This window comes from Myiozetetes cayanensis, unplaced genomic scaffold (assembly GCF_022539395.1).
Source record: "Myiozetetes cayanensis isolate MyiCay16 unplaced genomic scaffold, myiCay2020 scf1, whole genome shotgun sequence".
NCBI lineage: Eukaryota > Metazoa > Chordata > Aves > Passeriformes > Tyrannidae > Myiozetetes > Myiozetetes cayanensis.
The window spans coordinates 95,446,006-95,472,075 of NW_026086604.1; the positions used below are offsets into that span (position 1 = coordinate 95,446,006).

The window sequence follows — 26,070 nt, forward strand, 5'->3', positions numbered from 1 at the left end:
TACACTGAAATAAGCAATGCAGACAAAAGGTACTTTTATATCATTATAACCACAAATTAACTAGGAAAATCACATGCTTTAACCGACTTGAACCACTAACACAGACTCATGCGAAGTCAAGTCCTTGAAATAAATCTCAAGTGTTTCTTAAAACTAAACCCCAGCACGCAACCTATTCTTAATTCACGAAGAACGTTTTGCTCATTAGCTGGTTTTGAATATCAGAAGGTAACTTTCATTCAGAACAGATGGCCATGTCACACTGTGTTGTGGAATTTCACAATTGTAACTTTATTATAATCTGAAAGAGGTGGTATCTGAAGAGCAGAGAAAATGACTATACAAAGAATTTAGAGAACATTCATTTATATACTGCAGACCTTCAGATGCTTCTTTACAGTTTCAAGAAAAAAGTAAAAATTTTCACTAATAGAAAAACCAAGAAAGAAACATTAAATTTTTAATGATACCGTTGGATACACTGAAACCATTTAATTAAAAACATGGCTTTTAGCATTTTTGTAGTTTAACACTGTATGATTATAGTAGCATATTAACTAACTATGTTAATAGGAGTCTGGTTAAATGCACGTGTCAACTTGCTGCCATTAGTTATGAAACTGCATATACACATCTACCAAAAATCTTGAAAGAAAAGTGCTGTATTAAAGATTTAGTCTTGTATTTCCCTTGGACATATAAGTTCCATGAATATCTTTCCACATACACTACATGATGGTACATACTGAACTATTTTGCTTTGTGCATTTCTTAAATCATTAAAAAGCAAGAGCACATGGCACTATACCATCCAAAGAAATGCATAACAGAAAACTTCCCTTAGAAACAGGGTAACTTCTCTTTTCCCACTTACCAAGTAGAGCTGAACTCCCAGGAAATGTCACCAGGAGTTTCAGCATTCAATCCCTTATGCTTTTGAATTTAGCAGACCTTGAAAAAGCACAAGGAATAAAAAATAAGGCCCTGAATGGAAACAACAATACACGAGAAAAAAGACAGTTTATTTTCAGCCCAAAGGCCAACATTTGGTGTCTAAGAAGACACACTAAAATTTAAGTATTATCTACAGAAGTGAAAAAATAGAGTAAAAAATTCTTCCTCATTTCAATGCTCACAACACATCAGATTTAAATCTAATTGAGACTTAAATCTAACTGAGATGTCAGCTGAAGAAATTCTCTGGGCTCTGACTGGCTGACTAGATTAGGCAACTGGAATCTTTGTACACCAAAAGAGTATTAAAAGAAAACTTGTCCTCACATTTTTAAAAAGGAACAGAACTCCTGGAAGTAAGAACTGCATTCTTCTTTTGGATGGTACATAAACTCTCAGTAGTATACCTCTGTGCCAGAAGAACAGAACTGTTAAAATCAGAGGTACTTGCCTTTGTTGCTTCAATGGTAGCTACTGCACTTTGGATTGCTTCACCCTTCCACAGACTTCCAATGCCCACTGCTACTAATACACCATTTTCTGGGCCTAATACATTAAACTTCAAATCTTTCTTCTCTTTCCCTCTCTTCCCTACCCCCTTCCTTTTAAAAAACATAAAGTTATTTATACAAAATTCATAGTTAGACAAATAAAACACTTTGGTTTTGGTCACTGAGTAAGGTTTCATGGTCCTAATACTTCAGGAAATAGAAAGAGAGCTATTAAAAAACCCCATCATATTTTATACAGGACAAATGTAGCTCAAATTGATATAAAATATCAAATAAATATAGCCCAACCAGAGTTTCTCATTCCATTTAACCATTACTTAGTAACAGTGGATAAAAGGATTAAAATCTAAAAGTGAGTACAGTTACTAGTTAATCCAGTGGCTCAGGCATTCAGCATGTAGTATTCAGCACATCATTTTATTCCTCATGTGATGAATATAATGTTTACAGCCACACAGGAAAGAAATAGAGGCAATGAAACTTTTCAGCACTTGCGAACACTAAAGCTCCTTTATTACCACTAGTTCTCATACAGGGGTCCAGTACTGCTCTTTTTGAGTGAATAGGAATTACACACTAGACCTCAGAGGCTCACTCCCCTTGCGCACGCTTCCACTGTAACCTACTGTATCAATTTTCTGTAAAGCTAACTAGCATTCTTATGCATTTCAAGTATCAATGTGCCTAGAAAGATATCGAGATATGAGTGATGGTTGTAGAAATCATGACATAAATGCTCTCAAGAAATGGGAAAGAGGAACAAAATGAATTCCATTCGCTTTCGGATTTCCTGACTCGAGGAATTATAAATCAAAAATAGTTCCTACTGATAAAAAAAAAAAGCCAAAAAATCCTCAAATATTCAATAAAAATGGGGCAAAAGAACCCACAAATATAATTAGTGTTAGATAGGGGAACAAATGTTACTACCAAATCAGTACTGCAGAGACAGAAAACTCGATGTATCTTGTCACTGTAACACAAAAATGTCTCTATACAGGTTATACACACTTTTACTTACACAAAATAAGTAAAGAGGCAAAGCTCAGCAATCATATAGTTTCAGATGACCTGTATGACATATCAAGACCTGAGATCTACTATAAATAATCTGGCACAGGTAGAAATACATAAATTATACAATTTTCCTCTTTGCTTTCCCCTCATTGTTATCCTGTAATTATTGAAATGCAGAATCTTCCCTGCTTAGCGCTTTGTATAGACAATACAAACTTCCCTAATTACAGATTTCCACACAAACTTTTTTTGTTCTGCAACTTCTCCCTTATTTAAAAATTTTCAAAGTAAACCAGCCCAGCCTTCTTAACACTAAATATAGAGCTATCTTATTGAATATTCCAACTGCCACTCCTTTCTTATCAGAAAACAACCTGCACAAACCTTCTCTTCACATACATCTTCCCCTTTCTCTATTCAGTTCCCATCACTGATCACAAAGACGAAGGGAAGAGCAAATAGTCTTCCTCAGACGATCATTCTCTAAAGAGTATGTTTGCAAGGTCTATAGCTACCACTGATGCAACCACGGCAAGTGTGTTTGTGGAGGTTATATACTTTCTGAACAAAAAAGTAGCACAATCTAATGAGCATTTCTGCTCCAATAAATGATGAGAAACAGCACATGAAGATACATTAGAAACCCTTCAGGAGAAAATTTCTTCATTTATGCTTCATACAGGTATGGGCTACATGGGTTTGGGTGGCACCCAGCTTTTTTAATTCTCTGATATAAAAACAAAGAAATAATGCTTTGTGAAGTCAGAGGCATCTTCAAATAAAAGCCTGAAGTCTTGCAAATACAGTACACAGACCATCCTCTGCTTTCCTTATTGGGAATAACAAGGTTCAGACTGTTGCTGAATATCCTTTCTCCTTCTCACAGTGATTTCCTTCAGTGAAGTCAGCGAAGAGCTCTAAATCAAGGATGGAAGAAAAGGCATCAGATCTTCTTCTGGGATCCAATCATGACCTTTGATACAAAGTTCACAATGGCACTGGCAGGTTGCTCTGGATCGTGCTCTGCAAAGAGGTGGCATACGTTGTCTGTGGCACTGCCTTGCTTCCTGGCAATGAACCCAAACACTCTGCAAGGGCAGCAATCAAAGTATGTCAGAGAACAGACAGACAGACATCACCTCTCTTCAAAATGATACTGCAGAAATGAAGCACATAAACCAGACTTCCTCTGTTCTGATGGACAGAGCCCCCATATGACTGCTAAACACAGTGGTCCAGATGGACCAGACATCTCAGGAAAGAATCAGAGAAGGAGACTGTCCCCTTCCTTCTACTCTGTGTGTTGTCAGAGAAGTGCTGCTGACCCTTGGGATATATTTAATCTGAATCAATTCTGCTGTTTTCTTACCTACCGTGGGGAGGGTGTGGTGTGGTGTATCAGGGATTGCCTACAGAGAGGTTTCTGAGGGACACGAATCTCAGTGGACAGACTACTGTAAAAAGGACTTAGACCATCTCTTTCTTTCTTACTCTTCTTCACTTTCCAGAAACAAGTGCCTGAACCTCTCTGTTTAGGTTATTTCTTTTGGTTAAAGGGGGACAACAATATTTGCTTAATTACAGTGGGCTGAGACTTATGTCTCTGAACAGCTGGTTTCCCTTCTACATCTCTGACAAAAGTAATTTAGAACACCGAAAAACTGATCACTTTAATGATACTCCTAAAACATTCAGTTAAAAGAGACTCATACAGGTGTCCACTTACTTTGCAGAAAGGCCATCTTTCATCCATCTTGTCCATTAAGAAAGCAGTAAAAAAAAAAAAAAAGGAGAAACAAAAATGAAACCTATGTTAGTTTTGGTTGGGGGGGTGTTTGTTTTTGTGTGGTTTTTTTTTGTTTTGTTGGGGAGGGAGGGGTGGGGTTTTTTTTTTAGTAGATCAACAATACAAACAGCGTATTAAAAATACTGCTTATCTTCCTTACTTTCTGTCCTGTGGATCCAAAGCACAGAAAATAACAGTATTGACTGAATAATGTCGCCGAAAAAAGAGTCTGGATAGGAAGAAAGAGAGCAAATTTCAGAAACATTTAAGGTGCTTAAAATTTTAAGCAATAAACAGATCTGAAAAATTAATTATTTTTAGTCTTAACAATGAAAATAGATCCTTTTTGCTATTTCTGAATGACTTTGAAAGCCACCTGAACTGCTTCAAGCAACGTGAACTTTTTGAACCAAAGGAAAACTGACCCTCAAGCTAAGAAAAAAGACTTAGGAGTATTCTAAAAACTGGCCCTTTAGATACAATGTTAGTGCAAAATGCAGCTTCTTGGAACTTGTGCATGATTTGATTATGTTACATTTCAAAATATACATACTCCTAAGCATTACAGTTTAAGGTTCTGTCCTTGATCTGCTACAAACCTATGGGGCTTGCAGACCCCATAGGATTAAGAAGTCTGGCACTTTTTTTTTTTAATCTATAACAAATTCCTGTTGTCCCTTCTTTGTCATTTTTCAAATTGAAAGAGTTCATGGTAGCCTAAGTATTTAGTATGAAGTAAATATAAATTAACTTTTTATCATAGTTTTTTACAGGCTATCCAAAGCACTGTTTCAAATACTGGAGATACACAGCATCTGCTTAAGTCTGTTTGGTGATACTAGTGAAAGACACTGTGAAGATAAATTATTTCATGAGTAGGTTCAATATCAAATGCTGGTAAAGCCATTACTTTCCCTTTTCATAAGAAATAGCAACAAAAAAATGCCATGGCAAAATGACCTTCCAGAGGTAAAATATGCCATGTGGAAGTAATGTACATAGCTTAAATACTACCAATGTCCATAGCTCCAGTACTACAGCCAGCTTACACTGTCACCACGACTCTTTAGATAATCCTAGTATCCTCTAAGAATGAAGAATGTGCAGAATGTAACTAGGAACATTAAATCAACAGCAGCCAACACTTGCTGGGGACAGGGCTGGATATTCTCTTCCCATCCCTCTTTTGCTTACTTTCTTTGATTATCTGTCAGTGTGATTCCCTGTGCAGACACCTTGAAATGGACAACGGTTGAGACAGGAGAAGGATCTTGCATCAGTGTCAAGCTCAAGGCTTTCTGTACTGCCTGGTAGCCTGTGAGGGACTCCATCTCCACTGAATTCAGGTACCAAACATTACATGCTGTAACGAAAGAGGGGAAAGACTTTAAAGGTCATAGGCATTTTGCTCTCCCTTTTTAATACCATTATATTAAAGCTAATGACTATATTTATATATTAACCACAGATCCTGAAATTTAAATAAATACAAGACATCACCAGAGAGTACACTTGTAGGGACTACTGGAGCAAAGGCTTTCCTGAGGGGAAAGAAGGGGTAATATTTTGCTTTTAAGTTCAAATACATCAGCCAATTAGAAAATACACACTTGCAGCATACGTTCAAACATTTTTCAGTTTCAAATAGTATTTAAACTATATTTAAAGGAAACCATTCACTTGTTTGACAAGACAAGAATGTTTTCACCCCAGAAAGAACTGAGAGATGTTGCAAAGCTTGCTTCTCATTAATTCCATAATGTTTTGTATGTTTACTGATTTCAGGGCAAAAAAAACCACTGATAAAAATTACTGACATATATTTTTAGACCTATTCTTTGCTTCAGCATGTGCTTACTTCTAAAAGCACTATTTTTCTCCAAGAGATATTAGTACCTTCTGAAATATCTCCATAAAATAGATGCTCATTGGTTTCTAAGGCTGCCAAATACTTACTTCTTTCACCTGGTTTTGTATCAAATCCGCAGTGAGCACTAGGAAAATATGTACTAATCTTATATTGCATTATACAGTAGTACTATATAATAAATATAATAATAATAATACTATAGTACTATATAATACTACATAGTACAGCGCTATCCAACATTGTCCAGTATGACTTACTATCATACAGTATTAATAGAATTATTCACATGCTTACTTTGGGACTGTGGTGTAACATCAAATTTACAAACAGATTAAGAAAAGCAAGAATGATTACACACATCCACAGCTAAGCACTGGTACCAACAGATTTTGTGTTTGGTAAAAACATTTGGGTAGGTATCCAGGACAGAATTTACAACTCTGGCAGCTGACATGTACAAATTACCATGCTAATATTTAATTTGTTTAGCAGTTTAGCTTGGCTTGCCAACATTATGAAAGCAAAGATCAAATTAAATCTAATGGTTTCTCTTTTCATATGGCTATTCTGTAATCAAGACTTAAGCTTTCTCCTATTACTATCTCCATAGAGCTAGACATTGGTACTTTCAAAACAACCAAATAATCACACAGTTGAAGACTGCATAACCCTAAATTCGATTCCAGCACAATGATTAGCCCAGTAACTTCAAGCTCTGGAGTCTATCAGTGAAAGATCATGAGATTTGATTTATTTGATTTGCAGGGGTAAAACTTCCAAAATGTATTTGCACAGTGGTGCGATAGTTTCAATAACTTTCATTGGAATCAATGCACAGAGGGATTCAAGATGATGAGTAGCAACCTAAAACTGTAAATAACATTCCAAACCATAAGCTCTCCTCACCTCACTACTGTGTATGGTTGATACAGATCTAAAGCTCTTCATTATTCTGTGAGTCTTTCCCACCACAGGAAGCTTCCCTTTTTTCACAGTCACACACATCACCACTTCTGTGACCTCTTCTGCCACACAGTGCAATGGTGTCAACAGACTGTATTCAGGTTTTATTTTTAAATTAAATCACCAAGCATTTTATCTAGATCGCTCTTTTTGATAGTTCAAAAAGCAGTTACCAAATACAGTAGATTACTTCTGTACCACAAAAAATAATAAATGAAACCCTTTTCAAAAGTGTTCGAAAGTGCAAAGATTCCCATCTTAAAAAGATTATGGGAAAGGAAAGGTAGTAAGAAAGGCTGAAAGACTTCTCATTTAAGAACATCAAGCATGGTCTAACAAAGTATTTAATGCAGCTGTGCTGCAATGTTGCTGCTCTCGGTCTTTCACACGTAGCATTTTGGAGCGCGCCTGTGCTACCAGCAACAGCTTAACAATGCTGCTTTTAGACTGGCAATGTGATTTGTTTAGAATGCTTAGTCCCCGGACTGTATCAGCAGAAACAGAGATGAAGAACTATGATCTATTTGCCGTAGAAGATTTTGTTGCTGAACAGGAAGTTTAATAAAGCAAGGTCTGTTCTAGGGAAAAGCCTCTTATCTGTATGATTTCTAGTCATCAACTGTCATTCTCCAAGAAGCAAAGGATTTCTAGTAGGCTTCTGCACTTAGATCATAACTGGAAATGCTCATTAGGTTTTTCAGACAGCTATAAAAAATAATCATTCTAGGAGAACATGTAATGTTTTGCATGTGAAGTGGGAGAAGGGGGGGTGAAGAAAGGCAGGGAGAAAGTGTATCTGCTTTGAAGTTTAAAAACAGAAACAACAACAAAACAGGTTAAAAACAAATGTACTAAGTACCCCAAGTGATCCATGATATGACAGCTCCTATATGACAGCTGAAGTAAGAATTATTTCTTTTTCTTTGAAAAGCATTGTCTGAGCAAGGAGAAACCAACATTTTTTTCCATGTCATCCACAAGAAACCCCAACCAGTGAGCCAGTATGTGCTCACTCCCAGCACAGCCTCACGAAGGCTTGCTATTGCCTCAGCCACACGTGCCTGCTCAATTACAGCACTTGAAGTAGTACTTCACATTTTTAAGTCAAAGCAGATTGCTGCACAAGCAAGGAGCAACATTCTCTCCAAACCTGCTCAGCTTGGCAACTGCCTCTTTCAGAAGTGCTCTAAAATAGGTGAGGGCTATGAGGCAGCATTCTTAGAAAGGCATGCTTGGCCACAACACTCACTTGTGGCTCCAGTAGTAGACTAAACTCAAAGGAGAGCGGCAAATGAAGTGTATTTTCGTGCCCTAACGGCACTAACTCGGTGGATAGATAGATCCTAGGGAGAATTCACAGCAGCCTGAAAACAAGGGAAGGCTTGGACATGATTCCGTGAGCATACCCACTGTATAGCAGAATAACATAGTGGCTGCATTTCTTCTTAGGACAGCCTTAAGATTACTAAGAGGTACTCAGAGCAATATCCAGCATAGTGAGTTAGGATGCCACCACACTTTTTCAGACAGGCTGTTTAAATAGCTCTCTCTGGATCAGCTGTACACAAACAAAGCAGATAAGCAGCAGAGCTGCCCCTACACAGCTGCTGCAAATTTGAGAGCGATACAGATGGTACCAACGCATAGCATCACATTGTTTGGAGGTAGTCTGGTCAGCGTTCTTCTGTCGCAGCAATAAACCCATGCTAAGGCAAATTAACTTGCCAGAATGGGTGTTGCAGTATGCATGAGAATCCCTAAAACAGCATCCAATGGGAAAGACACAGGACATTTCCTAACAACATGCAGCACAGCATCAAGTGAAGCACAGGGTATTGTGTATGGTTGTTGTTGGGGTTTTTTTTCAGATTGATAGAACAGTAAGCATTTTCCAGTGGTACTGTTGACCCCTATGATGAGAACTTAACCTTACCGTACATCTTCCTTAGTTGGCTTTTGCAGACCTCAGACACAGCTCATGAACCTCTGCAACCACAGGTTGAAAATATCCTCTCTAAGATCATCAGTTAAGAAAGCAATGTCACTGCTTAAAAGCTACTGTGCTTGAAGAAACCTCTGTATACCTCATAGTCTCATGAAATACATGACTGGAAAGCAAACACATGATTGTAGAACTTAGGAGCGGACTGCAGAGAAAGAACCTGGTACATACCCACACTCTGCCCTTTACACTTCTACACAGTACTCTAAATTTAACTGCTCCCTTTACACATCCTTAGCCCAGTCTAAGCTTCAGCTTGGTGACAGTCAAATGCAAGGAAAAAGTTTAACAGACCTGCACCCTGTTTGAGAAGCTCTGCAGCTGAGTTTGCAGCAGTTTGCGGAGAAGTTTCTGCTATCTCCTCCAAGGGATCTGTAAACAGAAAACACTGTCCGTGTCTTGTATGGACTTGAATCAACAAATCAAAGCACATGTTCAAGTATGAGTTTAGCATTTTTAACTGTGATATCATCTACTAGCCAACTCTTTGCCAGAAACATGAAACAATCTTGTCTCTGTCATTATAATAATTTATGTGGGGTTTGTGCTGCATCAGGTCTTTTTGCCTTGAACACTGCAAGATGCTCAACCTTTATTTCCTTATGAAGACACATTCACCTGCCTTCATAGGCATATGCTGCAGGGGCACACATGATGCCACACTGAATCAGTACTTATAGCTACATTCCCTCACTACAACCTGAAAATATTTTAAACAGTGAAATTTTAACTATCTCATTGTATAATTTACACTAATTTATACACAAAGACTTTGTGTTACCATGATGAACTCAATTAATTATATTTTGATTCAGAAGATGACAAAATAATGCTCCATTCTTCTTCCTTAAGTAGAAAAAAAACATCTCAACCTTTAAGACAGCAGTGGAATGTTTGCCTCCCAACTGTTAAAATTAGTGAGAAAACCATCTACCAGCTTGTTGTTTCAGTTATACAAATGCATGTAAAAACATGTCACTTACTGCTTCATTTAGCATGATATATGCTAGCTTTGAAACTATTCAAATGAGAAAGAGAACCATAATACACTTTGTGACACTATTCACATGTCTAGAGTTATAAGAGTTATCCAGATGCTTTAAATACTCCAGGCACTGCATCCTGTCATTACCCACAGAAGATCATCTTAAAACATGTGATCAAATTGGATTAAAACCTAAATATAAAATAAAATTTCACTGTGGTATGTTTACTCAGGGCAAGGCAAAAGTTTCAGTCCTGTACCTTTGGCAGAGAGTAGTTTTCCATTTTAGATGAGGAGGGTAAGGAGAATAAGCCCACCTGCCACACTGTTTTGCCATATAAAAGACATCTCTTGTCACATCTACCATAGCATATTTTTGTGCTAAAATGGTTTCATTAATGTATTTGCATAAATCAAATGCTATTTTTGAACGCTGACATGCAGTCTTTAACAAAAGTTTAAAGAGTTCAGTCAAAAACCCCTAGAACATTTAACATTTCAGTAATGCATCTGAGGTTAACTTAATGTGGGAGAATATCAGACAACTGTGTTATGAGACAAGCATAGCATCATTTTGCTGTTGTCTAAAAGTGGCTTATGAAATCACCATAACCAAAATTAGAATTATAATCCCACAAAGCAACACAGGCTTTTTGATCATTTACTCACATTTGAATCTGTGTAAGTTGCTACGTCCTTCCTGCTGGTGTCACACTCAGGGCACCTTCTGCTCTTTATTTACTTGCCCTTTTGCCACTCAGACCTGAATGAGTGGTCAAATCTAACCATACATGAGCATAATATAATGTCTAAGAAGTACATTTGTCTTCCTACCTGCTAGATTACTGTGTGGGTTTCCATGATGTATAGATGTTTATGACTGGAATATCACAGTACTAGCATGTTCACAACTACACCCAAGATAAGGGTCATCACCAGTACTGAAGAACCACTTATAAAACACAGCTTGCTTCCCTGTGCATTTTTGCTTAGCTCTCAACTTGTGACACATTCACCTGCCTTTGGACACTGACACTTTGAAGCAGAGCTTGCCTGGGTATATCTCTTCTGTACTTAACAAGCATACCTCTGTCTGGGATAAGGAGCTTGCAGGGCAACGCCAGTGGAGTGATGGAATGCTGATACACCAGAGCTGTCAAACTCCCTGTGATCAGAAAAGTAAAATCACATGCACAGTTAATTTGGTGGACAAAAAGAATGCATAAGTTATGTTTGCTTTCAAGTATTTTATAGACCACGGGCTTTTTTTACTTCCATTAAAAAAAAAAAATCTCCTGGTACCAAGAGACCAAGGATCCAAGATCATCTTGGGTCAACTTTAGTGTATTCATGCTTCCCAACACCATCCTAGTTGGATGATCTTGAACTCATTAATCACAATCATATACCCCTTTCCCTGCTTAAACACACTGCTTAAATCCTAACCTAAATGTCTTTGCTTCAAATGGAGAAAGCACAAAAAAAAAGCTAAATACAGTCAGTAGATTCTTTTCAAACCTCTTAACTTCTGCTACATTAAACGCAGTAAAATCTTATAAAGATGATAAGAACACAAGAGGTCACTATTCTATTATGAGGCAGAGAAAGACTGAGCAGTTCTACCTCTTAGCCACCTTCACTGTCTAGTGTTCTGTCTACACACACCTCTGTTTTGTACTTCTAAAAGTGTAAAAGATGGTCTGGGTAAAACCCCTTTCATTCAAAGCAGCAGTGAGGTACATCTCATTCTCTATTAAAATTTTCTTTTTTTATTCAAAGTCGCTTTTGTCATTTGTACTTGACTTAATTAAAATAATCATCCTCAACATCAGCATGTCTATACTATACTCTAAGCAGTGAGAGGAAAGTGCAATATTTGCCAATCTGTTTGTACAAAAAAACCATCCTTCAATCCCATTTACAAACAAGCATCAAACATTATAACCATGTGCTGGAGAAAAATCCCAGTTCAACCAAACCCAACCTCATTTTTACAGTCCATCAAAGATTTCTTTGAAATGGAAAGATGACCCAATTCTTACAGAAATGTAAATACCAATTACTCCAAACTATTATTCCTTCATTGTCTTTCCCACAAAAGCGTGTGATAGTGCCTGTCCACCTATTTTGTGAAGCAGTTTTGAGGCTGCATACATTGAAAGATTATGAGATAAGGAGATGCTCAGACTAATAATTAGTAGGGTTACATATGTGCCATAAACAGGTACTCTGAGATCAAGGTAGGAATGGACTAAAAATTCTGAACTGAAATAAGTCTCATGCCAAACACTAACAAACTTGAATCCACGTTTACTTTAAAAAGGATTTGTCATTTTACACTTGTTTATTTAATGGTAGATGGCCCTTTCATGAATGTATTGGGTGTATTGTGACAAAGCTTGTGGCAGGGGGTGGGAGGGTTAGGGTTAGGTTACATCCAGGCTGACACTCCACACCCTGTAGCCTCTGGAGGCCCTCACATTGGAGCAGATGGACATTTTCTGAAGGAGCTGGTCTACACGTGGTCTACAGAAAACACATGCTGGAACAGATTTTCTGAAGGGTGGCAGCCCCAGGGGAAAGCCCACATCTCAGCAGGTAAAAACTGGGAGAGGGATAAAGAAGCAGAGGAACTGTTTTGTAATGACCATACACCACCCACCCCCTGTAGTGGGTATGAGAAGTCTTTGGGGAAGCAGTGAAATTGAGCTTGGAAAAGGGGAAGGATAAGTGCTATTTACATACTAGTCTTTGTTTCTTAGAATAAGGAAACTTCCTTGACCAATCATCCAGGAGCCACTCTGGCTATCACTGTCACACCACGTGAGCTGGGACTGAGGCCCCTTCGCAGGAACTACACACCCCACACTCACGGTCAGACCAGTTTCCTTACTGGATCAACCCAGGTTTCCCATAGCAAAGTCTCAGATATCCCAACACTTAAAATAATTTAATCTTGGTGCAGTAAACTAAATAACAAAATAAAAACTCAAGTTGTGTGCCTTCAGGAGGAACCCCAAACACAGGAACCCCTGGGCTTTTATACCCTTACAGTCTAAGCAGAGGAAAATCTGGGAGTCACTGGCTCCTGCCATGTCTCTCAGCATCCTGTCCCCTGGCTGAACCACAGGTCCACAGGCCCTTTGTTATACAAAGTGTCAGCAAGTCACGGCATCTTGACTGGGGCTTTCACCACTTACACTCAACCTGCAGCTCGCACTGCAGCTGCACACCAAGCGATGCACTGAATGTATTCCTCAAAATCTTGCTGTCTGAATATTGATTTTAATTGGAAAGACTTTAATTTTCCCCAAGTTGAGTTTCTTTTGCTCAGTAACCGGTTAGCATCTCCCTGTTTTCATCTCCACCCACAAGCCTTCTCATCCTACTTTCTCCTCCTGCCCCACTGAGAAAAGCAAATGAGTGAGCAGCTAGATAGGTGTTTGGCTGTTGATCACTACAGTTATCATATTACATTGCGTAGGGTGACACAGCATAACGTACTTTGTGAATGTATCATTCTGGTCTCATTTCAGCCAGCATAAATATACAGGACAAAATATACATATACAGCATAAATATAAACAGGACAAAATAAGGCAAAAGTCCTGAATCAATAAGAACCATAACAGTGATCTAGCTCAGCTATCTGCAGCGACACTGGCAGTGGTAGACAAGCTTGACTGCTTGAAGCTTGGTCATGTGCATCTGTGCTACAGCATCCTGCACATCTACTTAAGGAAGTGTGTACAAGGCTCCTAAAACCTTACAATGGATTCCTACAGAAGTCATCAGGACTCGAGCAAAGTATTCTATCATTTGCACTCTACTGAAGTCAGCATTGGCAAATGCAAACTGTTTCCATTTTCTCTGTCCCTGTGATGCACAGTACTTACCAAAGTATGGTTCATTCGGGCATCCTTTCAAGCGTACCCCCTTCTGAGTACATTCAATTAGAAAATGCCTTACAAGTTCATTTGAGAAATCTCCAACTGTGTTGAAAAAGAAAGCTCATGTAAAGAAGCAATGAACTGACAATTCTCACAAATTAGCAAGTCTTCATGAAGCAGTTTTTCCATATGACGCCCCATGTTTTATATACAGCACACGAAGAACACATTAGGATGTACTTTGCTGCAAAATTACAAGCTGTAATAAAAAGGCCATTTTGTGACAAATAAATAAGCAAGTAGATCACTTTAGACAACCAGAGGAAATGGTTTTATATTCATAAGTGACTGACATCCAAATATACACTTGTCCAAAATGTCCAAGCATGGTCACAACTACAGATGTGAAAGGAAATTTGGAAAATGAATGGTTAGAAATTTTGATGCACTTGCCCATTGAAAGAGCTCATAACCAATGTGACAAGAAAGTAGAACTACGAAGAAATACTCAAATTTCCAGTGACAGTTCTGTTTGCAGAACTTTTCCAGATTAAAACAATAGAAGATTTAGCTACATGAAGGTAATGATGCCAAGTCTTTCAGTGAATTTTTAAATTTCAAAATATGTGCAGTTTTATGCTAAGTCTCTGCTCCTGAAAACAAATATATTACATGAAACACTCAGGTTTCAATAGATTTTTAAAGACCGTTTTTATCTCTGGAAACTAGGACAAACCAAAATTGTTAAGTTGGATGTAATGAGGAGATTCAAAGTCCAAGAGACAGTGAAAAATTCCCTTGAGATTTAGCATTCTTTTAAACATATACATACATATGTAGACATATAATTAGGGCAACCTAATTATTTCTTGAAAGATGCATTCACAGTATTTTACAACTAACTACAAACTGAATCCCACTCCAAATAATTACAGTGATACTTTACGGCAACAGGACAAAGCTACTATGCAATCATTCAAACCTTAACAAAAGAGCAACAAATGCAAATGCTCCCTTTGACTCTCATCTAGTAGGAAACACATCAATGGGTTGATTTTCAGACTAATACAGATAAACATATTAATATGGACAGCAGAAACTTCTAATTCAGTAAATATTGAAAAGATAGCTTTTTCAAACAGTTTATTGTTTGCCATTATGCTCTCACAACATTAAAAATAAATGATAACAAGGTATATGGGAAGGGGAAGCCTGGAACAAGAAAACCTGCAGGAAACTGAACAAATTTGTGCATTCTGGGATGAAACAGTGGAAATCAAAAAGGCTAAAAATCACAAAGTAAGAAGTGGAAGAATGCTAGTCTCACCTGCCTGTGGTACTACCAACATAAACTGTCTCTTAAGGGTTGGCAGGGTTTGAACTTTCTTGTCTTCCTGTACTTGTAACTATCATCAACCTCTGCTGTCTTTGTGACATTGAAGTGGTTCTGCTGATGTTTATTAGCCATAAAGGAAGAACTACATGGCAAATTGTTATTAAAAGTTGTTTCAAGATACCAGATTGAAACAAAATTTGAAAGTGCTAATGCAATAGAGGTGGGCTGCTAACCTAGCCCCACAGAAAGCAAACCCAAACCCAAAAAACCCAAACCAACAGCCAAACAAACCAACTAACCAACCAAAACAGACAAAACTACACATCCATAACAACAACTCTACGAATCATTGCTTTCCTATGATCTCTGCTGCTTGGCTCACCAATCAGAATGTACTAATGAAACATAATAAGCTTTGTAAAAGAAAAACAGTAGCAATAAAAATAACTCCACTATCCCTGCAGTAGCACAAATGGAGCCAAGAACACTACAGATATTGGAGGCTGAGTTTCCATACATCAATTAATGATTTCTATACGTTCTTCTCATTTTACCTTTCACAACTATCAGGCAGATGGAGGCACTGAAACCAGCAGAGTGGGTGTATTTTACACTTCTTTTAAAACAATTACCATCTTTCCTTAGGGAACCTCCTCAGATTTATATCTTAAGTAGAGCTGTCTGAAAATAGAACTTTGGGGTCAAAAATATTCAACTCTCCAGCCAAGTGAAAGCTTGACATGGTAGTCTGTGAATCAAATGCAGACTTCTGATTGCTAGGGAGGACTAATTGCTGAGACGATACTGATTTTCCTTTAGGTTGAGAAGGTACAACATATGCACAGCCACACTGAACAGATTTACAAATCATGGTGAAACTGTATAGTACAACAGGCATCTTAACCAGTCGCATTTAACAAGGTACCAAATGAAGCCTGCAATTCAAGTTGCACTTATGAGAAGAGGGGAAGATTCCAACAGATTATTACCCAGTAATAAGGACTTCCTACTATGTATGGCTTGTTTAATAATATATAAAAGCCCTTAAGTACCTTTCTTTAACTGCAGCACAGAAGGAGGTGGTGTAGCAACTTTCATTGCTAGCCCATAGGCTCCCCGGAAAGAATGACTGTCTCGAACAATGAATGACCCAGGTTCCTTGTCCTTGAGAACAGCAATGGCTGCAAGGTATTCCATGAAAGAAAAAGAGAAAAACAGTTAAAGTACAATGCACAGACTCAACACGTACAGAACTGCCAATCTATAATTAATACAAGATTACAGGAAATAAGATCCTTTTCTCTGTAGCAATTGCTGTAGAACAGAAATACAGTCAAGCATACCTGGGGGACCTGAGTGGAAACACCTTGTCCAAATTTCACAAACACTTCTTTTAAAGAAGCCTGAAGTACAGATCCCTACTGATTTTTAAACTGGGAAGGGTGCTAAGGTCCCACCAGGATTCCTACAACCAGTGCAAGAGCTAGTTGATTTCTGGTTAGATTTTGTCAGCTTATTAAAAGTGTTACAGACTGTATAGCTCCCTGTAATTCCCACGGTAACTAAACAGCATTGTTTTTCACTTCCTATTCAGCTTCAACAGGCAGAACAGATTTGTTTTCATTCACCACCAAGTTTCTGTCTCTGCAAAGCAGTCTCACTCCCTTAGTAGTTTTAAAGCAAAGGAAGGGATGTAAGTGAATATTTTGCTCTCTGACTGTCCAAGCATTGAAATATTTTACATCTATATTCTGGGATCTCTTCTGTGAGTGTGATATGAAGACCTCCTCAGCAACTTGCAGTTGTTTTGCATGAGTCTGCTGGAAATCTAGTCACCCAAAATTTTAAACTTATTTTGAAAACAGACAAAAAGTTAAAGATTCATCTTAATAAAATTTTTGTACTCTGCTTCGCAAGTCCCCAACTTTTTAGAAATACTTGTGTTTGTTTTGAGAATTTCTTAGGATCAGAAAGATGAATGGATGAGGATGAATACGTAAAACCTTGCAATTCAGCAGTACTCACATGATACTTCTAGATACACAGAAATAATTTGTCACAACAACATCCTATTAAACACAGAAAAAAATAACAAATGCTCCCCCTCCTCAGCAACAGTATCTTAAAACACTTTTTAAAAGGAATTTTACTTCAAGAAAAGAGGCATATTAGAAGGCTGGGAAGATTTTCATCTCATTTGTTCAAGCAGTTAAGATTTAAAATTCCTTCATGATCTACTTCCCTCCCTGGACGTGCATCAAGTCAGAAATATTCTGTACTTTTAAAGACTCATTTCTCATTATGGGTGGGTGGTAAGCAGGATAAGGGGAAGAGGATTGGAGTGAAAGGACCACTAAACCATCATCCAAAAATGAATTAATGTTCTGTTTTCTATGATCTTTATTCCATTGAGGGCATATTTACCACTACACAACAGCATTCTCACCATCTGAGAACCTAATAACTAGACAGACACAGCAGTTCATTGTTTGCCAATAGCTGAAGTTCACAGAGTTTTGGTTTAGTATGAACATCCTTCTCAATGCAAAACTAATTAGTAGCTTTTCCTTTCTGACAAGCCCATTTAAAAACCTGTAGTTTAAGATCCTGCCATAACTCATTAATCACAATACAGTTTAGCTTAACATTACAGTATGAACACAAGCACCATCAGGCCAATTGCATTTGCAAAGCATCCAGCATGCTGCTTTATGCACTGTTTCAAGGGACAAGATGGAAGTTCATAGCATCACAGAATCACAGAACCACAGAATGGCCTGGGTTGGAATGGATTTTAAAGATCACATATTTCCAACACTCCTGCTGCAGACAGGGCCATCTTTCATCAGATCAGAGCACCATTCAACCTGGCCTTAAACACTTCCATGGATGGGGCATCCACAACTTCTCTGGGCAGCCTGTTCCATTGTCTCTCCACCCTCACAGTAGAGAATTTTTTCCTAATATCTAATCTAAACCTACTTTCTTTCAGTTTTAAACCATTACGCCTTGTCCTGTCACTACATGCTCTTGTAAATGCTCTCTCTCCATCTTTCTTGTAGGCTCCTTTCAGGTACTAGAAGGCTGCAATTCAGGTCACTCCAAAACCTTCTCTTTTTCAGGCTGAACGAACCAAATTCTCTTAGCCTTTCCTCAAAGGAGAGGTGCTCCATCCCTCTAATTAACCTGGTGGCCCTCCTCTGTACTCACTCTGACAGGTCCTTCCTGTATGGTGGATGCAGTACTCAAGGTGCTTTTAAGTATACATTTCCACAGAGGTAATAAAAGCTCATTCAATAATGCATCTCCATATAATTGTACTGTATCTGCACTGTACATCATAGAGATGTTCTTCCATGGAAGTGTTATTTCATGACCTTCAAGAAATTATTTATGTCACCTGCAGTTGGCAACTGAAATTCAGGCTACAGAAGGACTAGTAGATGAGGATGCTTTTGTGATGACTTCTAGCTAATAAATTATTCTGAGGTCATGCCAGAACAGCATACATATTCAAAAGGTTTCTGAGAGCAGATAGTTCCTTGGTATTGCTTCATGCTTATCTGCCCTTCCAAAATCTGGAGCTTCTCAGTAAAGGATGTTTGCAACATCTACCACAGGCAGATCTAAATCACTTCATAGTTAATTCAGTTAGGTTAATGATTTGTCCGATTAACTGGATATTTTTTAAGGACTATTTGACTGCCCTCCACACTCAGATTCAGCCTTTCAACCAAAGAAATTAAGTGAGGTTGTCTGTGGCCCTTCTAGGTTTTATATTTCTTTTAAACATCAAGGATGTATCAAAAAAACTTAACGAGATTTCACCAACTAGCTTTTCTGTGAATGGATATACCAGAATACGTATCAGTTGATATACCTTGTTCTCGTGAAATATCGGGCTTATACCAGAACTTAGATGTATCCTGAACAAATTTAACAGTCACATATTTATCAGCTGTGTTTTCTGTAAAATAAAAGGGGAAAAAGTCAAGAAATGTTTTAAATACAAAAGCATTTTTACTTTTCTTTCTAATGTCCAATCACCTTAATTACTCAAAAAATCTCATCATTAGGACAATTTAAAGGCACTGAGCTGTTTTAGAACCAGAAAATATAGTAAGATATAAGCTAAACCACACTAAGATTCTGAAAGCATGTTTGAAGCTTCATTTTGCAAAATCCACAAAATATTAATAACCCTAATAGTTCTAGAGCTGTATTAAATACACACTTCTCACCACAGGGCCCAGTGAACACATATCTAAATTTTTAACTATTCTTGACACAAGTCTAAAAGGGGCAGAGAGAAGCCAGCCCTTTTTAAAAGAAATTGGACTCCACATTACTCACTTGTAGTTTGGCAGTTGAAAAGGTAGGCTGCTCTTGGCTGACATCTAGGAAGTGCAGGAAGAACTCTGCATCCTTGTTTTCTGAATAATACATCCAAAGACAGTGAACTGGCACCACTTACTGCAAACATTCAAGTCCTCTGTGCCATTTTCATTCCACTGCTTTTTTTTTTCCCTCTCTTATCTTTCATTCTCACTTCCACTTTTAAAATCCCCTAAATGCTTTTTATAAACTCATATAAAATCTAATGCACTTTGAATTTCTCTGATGCAGAACTTACCTGGCACTGGGGAAGGGCTTAACATTTTTGAGAAATCTGGGAGGACATTTGGGAAGGGAATGCTGATTGTGCTTCCACTGTGAGGGCTAGAGAAGCCGCTTGAAGAAGGTGACACGGAGGCAAAGGAACGTTCTCCTTCAGAGGACCTCTTCTTCTCTGGAAGAGGTGGTTGAGCACGTAGGTTCCCTCCACAGTGCTGCTGAACTGCACTGTTCTGGCTGTTGTGCCCAGAGGTCACTCTAGGAAAGTTTTGTGTCAAAAAGTCACTCTCCTCAGCACTTGCCACTGATGAGCTCAGGGATTTAGGAGAGGTACTAGCATTCACTATGCAAGTAGCTTGTGGCTCCTCTCCAGGAGAGCTACTGCCCCTGATAGGCTCCCTGTAGCTCAGGCAGGCATGGGCACTGCTACTGATAGCATGTTCTTGCTGTGGTTCTGCTGGTGAATTCTCCACGTTGCTCAGGGTGACCATTTGCAGTCCTGGAGTTTGGAAATGAGACAAGAGAGAGATGTCTTGCACGGCATTTGAAAATTCAGAGGGCAGAAGGTAACCTCCTGGCTGCCTGGTGTTTCCCATTGAAAACTGAGGTGATAGGGAAGCTGTAGGGCTGCTTTCAAGCCAAAGACGTTCTGTTGCAGAAGAGCTGTCAAAAAAAAAAAAAAAACCAAAAGCTGAACATAAAAATAAAACAACAGCCAAATCATTCTTTTAAAATGTCACTGTACAACCCATACTTCAGCAATCACTGAAAGCAATGAAACACCACACCCAGGACAATACCTCAGAGTGCTCTTTGAAAACATGCTGGACCAAGTAATGCAGCCGGATCAAGGGATTCCACTCTCACCCTGACACTCATTTCTTCAGTGTAGGTTACTATGTTCTACTTATCTCACCCTCCACTAGCCATGTTGATGGGATAGTTTCTGAGTTTGCACCATAGAACAGTCCATCAAATCAATGACAGTTAAAAATACTTCGCCTTCTCCCTATTTGAGAGGGTTACTTGTTACAACAACAACAAAGAAACAAACAAAAAAAAACCACACAAAAAAACCACACACACAAAAAAAACAAAAAACAAAACAAAAACAAACGAACAAAAAAACCCCAAAAAACCACAAAAAAAAACCCAAAAACACAAACCACCACCACAACACAACACAGTTCACAAGGCCCATCTTGCAGATCAGGTTCCTTTTAATACAATTTATATTTAAAAAATGAGGCAGGTCCAACCGTTGATTTATTTCACAATGGAATAATTTTGATTTATAGAATTAGAATTAAATATTTCAACAGTAAACATTAGATTTTTTTACTGGGTAGCAAATCTACCTATTCAAGTGAAAAATAAATAAAAATTCCTTCCAAACAAGACAAACTGAGCTTCTGATGAAATCATCCGATAAAAGTTTAAGCTGTCTCCTTGCTTCTAAAAATGAATGTCCTTAGACTGTAGCTGGAAAATATTACTAATATTATAAAAACTAGAGGGAACAAACTCATTGTGAAATGCAAGGGGGAAAGAGCTGATATAAGATATATATTAAAAAGGAAAGGATATTTAATTAAAATGGAACTGTGGACATGGATACCAGTAGATTTGAACAGCTCAAAGTAGAAGGGCCATAAAGAAATGGAATGGAAACAAATGGAAGACGACATCACTGCAAGAAAAAAACCCCAACAGCTGTAGCTATCTGCTGGATGAAATGAAAAATGACAGAAAAAATACTTTGAAAGAAGGGAACAACATTTTCTCGCTAAAGTCTGAAGTAGGAATGTAAACTTGATAATAACTGCATTGTCTGATAAGCTTTTAATATATATCCACTTATTTGTTACATTGCATCCTCTGCAGCAAACAGCAACATGCTTTTCTCAGTTTTATGATTCACATTTGTAACCACAAAACCAAAATATTCTTTCACAGTCTCAGTACTCATTGAAAATTGAACTAATTATATTGGAAGATAAATAAAAGATAAATAGATGACAACAAACTTAAAGTACTCACTGAGAGTCTGACACACCAAACAACAGCATTCCCAAATACTTACTGCAAAAAAGCAACCAAATAGCCAAGAACAAGAATAGGATAATTAGCCATAAAGGAATATTGATGCATAGTGATAGAGAAGGTAACCTCATCAGGTGTAACATACCACCTTGTTTATTAAGTAAATATAGGGCACAACTAATGACTTATGATTATTGTTATGGTGTTCTGAATCTTCAAACAGTAGCCAGAGACTCTTTGCTTGCTGTTTCTTGTCATTTCTCAGCTTATTCTCTAAGATCCTCTGGACAACGACTACTTTGTAAATTCATACTATTCAAGCTCTGGTCCAGAGCCCTACAAGTTTACCACAATACAATTATAAAATAATAAAATTTCTAAGCCTGCTGAGCAGTAGTAAGGGAGTCAGCCATACACTACCAAAACAAACCAACTGACATTTTACTGACTAAAAACACGCAGCAAGAAGAGGGCTCTCTTTCTCTCATATACCAATGTGAAATTTTATGAAATGGTTTTCAGTAAACCATTAGAGATTCTGATTAAGCACACAGAAAAACATATATGAGCTTGTGCTAGTACATAACATAACTGAGCTATAAAATCCTATTATTTTTGTCTTCCTCTGTATCTTCAAAGCTAATTGTGTCCCTGACATATAAGTAATATCTGTGGCAAATTCCAGCTGGTGGACAATATCAACATTAAATGTCACAACCAAACTCAAGTCCCTAGACAAATGCTCTGCAATGAAGATGCAAGCATAATGTCTTGGCTGGGAACTATAGTTATAAGAACTAAAGAAAAAAGTAGGGGGATCTTTTCCTACCTTTCTGCCCCTGGGATAGCACTGCTACTTGAAACAGTACATGAAGATGTAAAACAGCGCTGAAAGGAGAGATCCATCTGCATGTTGGCCCTCAGCAAAGAAGGATTAGTGCTGTCAGACATCACCATAGAGTGGTTAATGGCTTCCATGTAACTTTGAGATTCTGTGGCAAAAAAAAAAACGTAAAAGCAAATTTTAAAACCACATGCATTTGAAGAGTGTGTTTGAGCACTAACAAGTTACTTCACAAAATTATGCTGATCGCTGAAAACATCCAGCAGGTCAAGTGGCGTATGGAATAAAGATTACAGAATTGCAACACTCAAACTGTTTGACCAGTTCTCCAGCATACATTCCCCACACGAGAATGGACCCATCTGTTCCAAGATGTTTTGCATTCCACAGTCCACAGTGTTAATCAGGTACATCTAGTCAAGTATCCTGGGTACTATGCACACCATCTGCACTTGAACAGCAGAGCGACAGGAAATTGACTATCTTGGTTCCGGCCAGGACAGGGTTTTTGCAGTAGCCAGAAGGGCACATGGCTAGAACCTGGAGGTTATTCTACCTCCTATTAATACCACCTCAGGTCACTGCCAGGGGTAGGGGGAAGGGAGTCTCTTCCAGGGAGTAGGGGTTCCTTCCAGTCAAGTAAGAATGGTGGAGGGAGCAGTGGGATGGTACCAGTTCAAAGCCAAAGGGAGCAGTCAGGGTGGCATGGCTGCAGCTGGGTCAGACAAAGCTCCCCAGTGAGCATTTTTGCATGTGACTCACTCTCTCTTTTGTACACTCTTGTTATTAATATTGTTGCTGTTACTGTTCATTTTCTTATCTCATTGCTGTTTCCAGTAAATTGTTCTTATCTAAACCTATGATCTTCACCTTTTGGGACTCTAATTCTCCTCTCCAGCCCACTGCAGAGGGAAGGGGGAGATGGAACAACTGAGCAGCAGCATGGTTTGGAGAATCTCACAATGTTTGGGTATTAATTCAGCCTGCCCATTCAGCTCACTTGCTGAATGAGGCAGGGGATCTGGTGGATAAAGGCACAGAACACACTGAGGTACTCACAACCTTCTTCGTATCAGTCTTTACCAGTAAGATAGGCCTTCGGGAACCTCAAGCCCTCGAGACCACAGGAAAAATCTAGATCAAAATGTACCTTCAGTGGAGGACTAAGCAAAGGAGCACTAAAACAAACTGGACAATTTCAGTCTATTGGAACCTGATAGGTTGTACACACAAGAGCTGAGGGAGCTGGTTGATTCCACTTCCAGGCCATTCTCAATAATCTTTAAAAGGTCTCAACGATTGGGAGAGATTCCTAAAGACTGGAAGAGAGCACGCATCACTCATATCTTCAAGAAAGGTATGAAGGGTAATCCAGGGTACTGCAGGCGTGACTAGTCTAACCTCAGTCTCTGTGAAGGTGATGGAGTAACTAAACCTGGAAACAAATTCCAAACATATCGTGGAAAAGAAGATGATTGAGAGTTGTCCAGGTAGATTTATGAAGGTGAAATCATGCTTATCCACTAAGATAACCTTCTTCAATAAACTGACTAGCTTAGTGGCTAAGGGAAGAGCAGTGGATGTTCTTTATCTTGACTTCAGTAAGCCTTTTATCATGGTCTTCTATAATATCCTCATAAACACTCTGACCAAGCAAGGGTTAGATAAGTGGACAGTGAGATCTACTAAAAACTCACTGAACGTCTAGGCCTAGAGGCTTGCAATCAGCTGCACCACATCCACTAGAAGGCAAGTCACTAGCATTATACCCAGGGGCTAATACCAGGACCAATACACTTCAACACCTTCATTAACAACCTGGACTATGGGATCAAGTTTCATCATCAAGTTTGCAAACAGAAAACTGTGAGGAGTGACTTGACAAACCAGATGGTTGAGCTGCCATTTAGAAGTGGGAGAAATAGGCCAAGAGAAATCTTAAATTCAACAAGGACAAAATCCCAAGCACCAGTACATGCTGGGGGCCGGCTGGCTGGAGACAGTTCTCCAGAGAAAGACCTGGGGATCCTCATGGACAGTAAGATGACCATGAGTTAGCAATACAACCCCATGGCAAAGATGATCAACAGTACCCCGGACTGCCTCACAAAGTGTTGCCAGCAGGTCTAGGGAGGTGATCTTTCCTCTCTGCTTAACATTAATGAGGCCATAAATGAAGTTCGGGCCCATTTATGTGCTCCTCCGTACACAGAGACAGGGACTTGCTTGAACAAGTCCAGTGCAAGGTCAGAGAGATGCCTGAACCATCACTGGGCCTGGAACATCTTTTATAGGAGCAGGGGTTAAGAGAGCTGTGACTGTTCAGCCTTGAGAAGAGAAGGCTCAGGGGTATATTTTTACTGAGTATAAAAACCGGATGGAAAGGAATGAATGCGCATGAGCCAGTCTTCTAACTCTTCTGCTCACGTGAGGAGAAAAGGACAGTAGTGGGGTTGAAAGGCAGTTTAGCAGCACAGAGCAGCACCAGGTTTAGTTATCTGTTGTGCTCATTTTGGCTGGGATAGCGTTAACTTTCTTCACAGTGGCAAGTATGGGGCTATGGTTTGGATTTGTGCTGAACGCAAGGTTGCTAATACAGAGATGTTTTTGTTATTGCTGAGCAGGGCTTACACAGACCCAAGGTTTTTTGTGGTTTTCATACTGCCACGCTGGTAAGGAAGTTTGAGGTATAGATGGGTGGTTGGGAGGAGACATGGTCGGAACAAGTGACCCAAACTGACCAGAGAGGTATTCCAGACCATACATCATGCTCAGAATATAAAGCAGGGGGAAGAAGGAGGAAGGGGGCACATCTGGATTGATGGCATTTGTCCTCCCAAGTTTACACATGATGGGGCCCTGCTCTCCTGGGGATGACTGAACACCTGCCTGCCCAAGGGAAGCAGTGATTAGTTCTTTGTTTTGCTTTGCTTGTGTGTGCAGCTTTTGCTTTCCCTATTAAACTGTCTTTATGTCAATCCACAAGTTTTCTGGCTTTTACCCTTCCAGTTCTCTTCCCAGTCCTATGTGGGGGAGTGAGTGGTGCTTAGTTGCTGGCTGGGGTCAAACCATGACACCTGTGTAGCTGCAGTTTTCAGGTATGAGTTTATGCACACCACAGAGACACAAACGTAAAGCAACTGTAAATTATTTTTTTAAAGCTTGCAAAGAGCACCAGAGTAACTGTTCTCAAACTGAATGGAATCTGAAATACATTCAACGTAATGGTACTGGACATAAATAGTAAAGGATAT

General features: G+C 38.7%; 1 protein-coding gene across 11 annotated transcripts in view; it reads right to left on the reverse strand.

Annotated features, from left to right (window-relative positions):
* Positions 1-279: 279 nt before the first annotated feature.
* Positions 280-26,070, reverse strand: part of TNS3 (tensin 3) — a 209,142-nt gene continuing 183,351 nt past the window's right edge. For all 11 annotated transcript variants that reach the window (XM_050307116.1, XM_050307125.1, XM_050307109.1 and 8 more), the window contains 11 exons: positions 22,802-22,964; positions 19,949-20,592; positions 19,196-19,282; positions 16,368-16,496; positions 13,986-14,081; positions 11,177-11,254; positions 9,399-9,476; positions 5,464-5,632; positions 4,430-4,498; positions 4,210-4,236; positions 280-3,571 (listed from right to left, as the gene is read on the reverse strand). In XM_050307116.1, the coding sequence (XP_050163073.1) occupies positions 3,427-3,571; positions 4,210-4,236; positions 4,430-4,498; positions 5,464-5,632; positions 9,399-9,476; positions 11,177-11,254; positions 13,986-14,081; positions 16,368-16,496; positions 19,196-19,282; positions 19,949-20,592; positions 22,802-22,964 (1,685 nt within the window). In that variant the 3' untranslated portion in view covers positions 280-3,426. The remainder of the gene's footprint in view (positions 3,572-4,209; positions 4,237-4,429; positions 4,499-5,463; positions 5,633-9,398; positions 9,477-11,176; positions 11,255-13,985; positions 14,082-16,367; positions 16,497-19,195; positions 19,283-19,948; positions 20,593-22,801; positions 22,965-26,070) is intronic.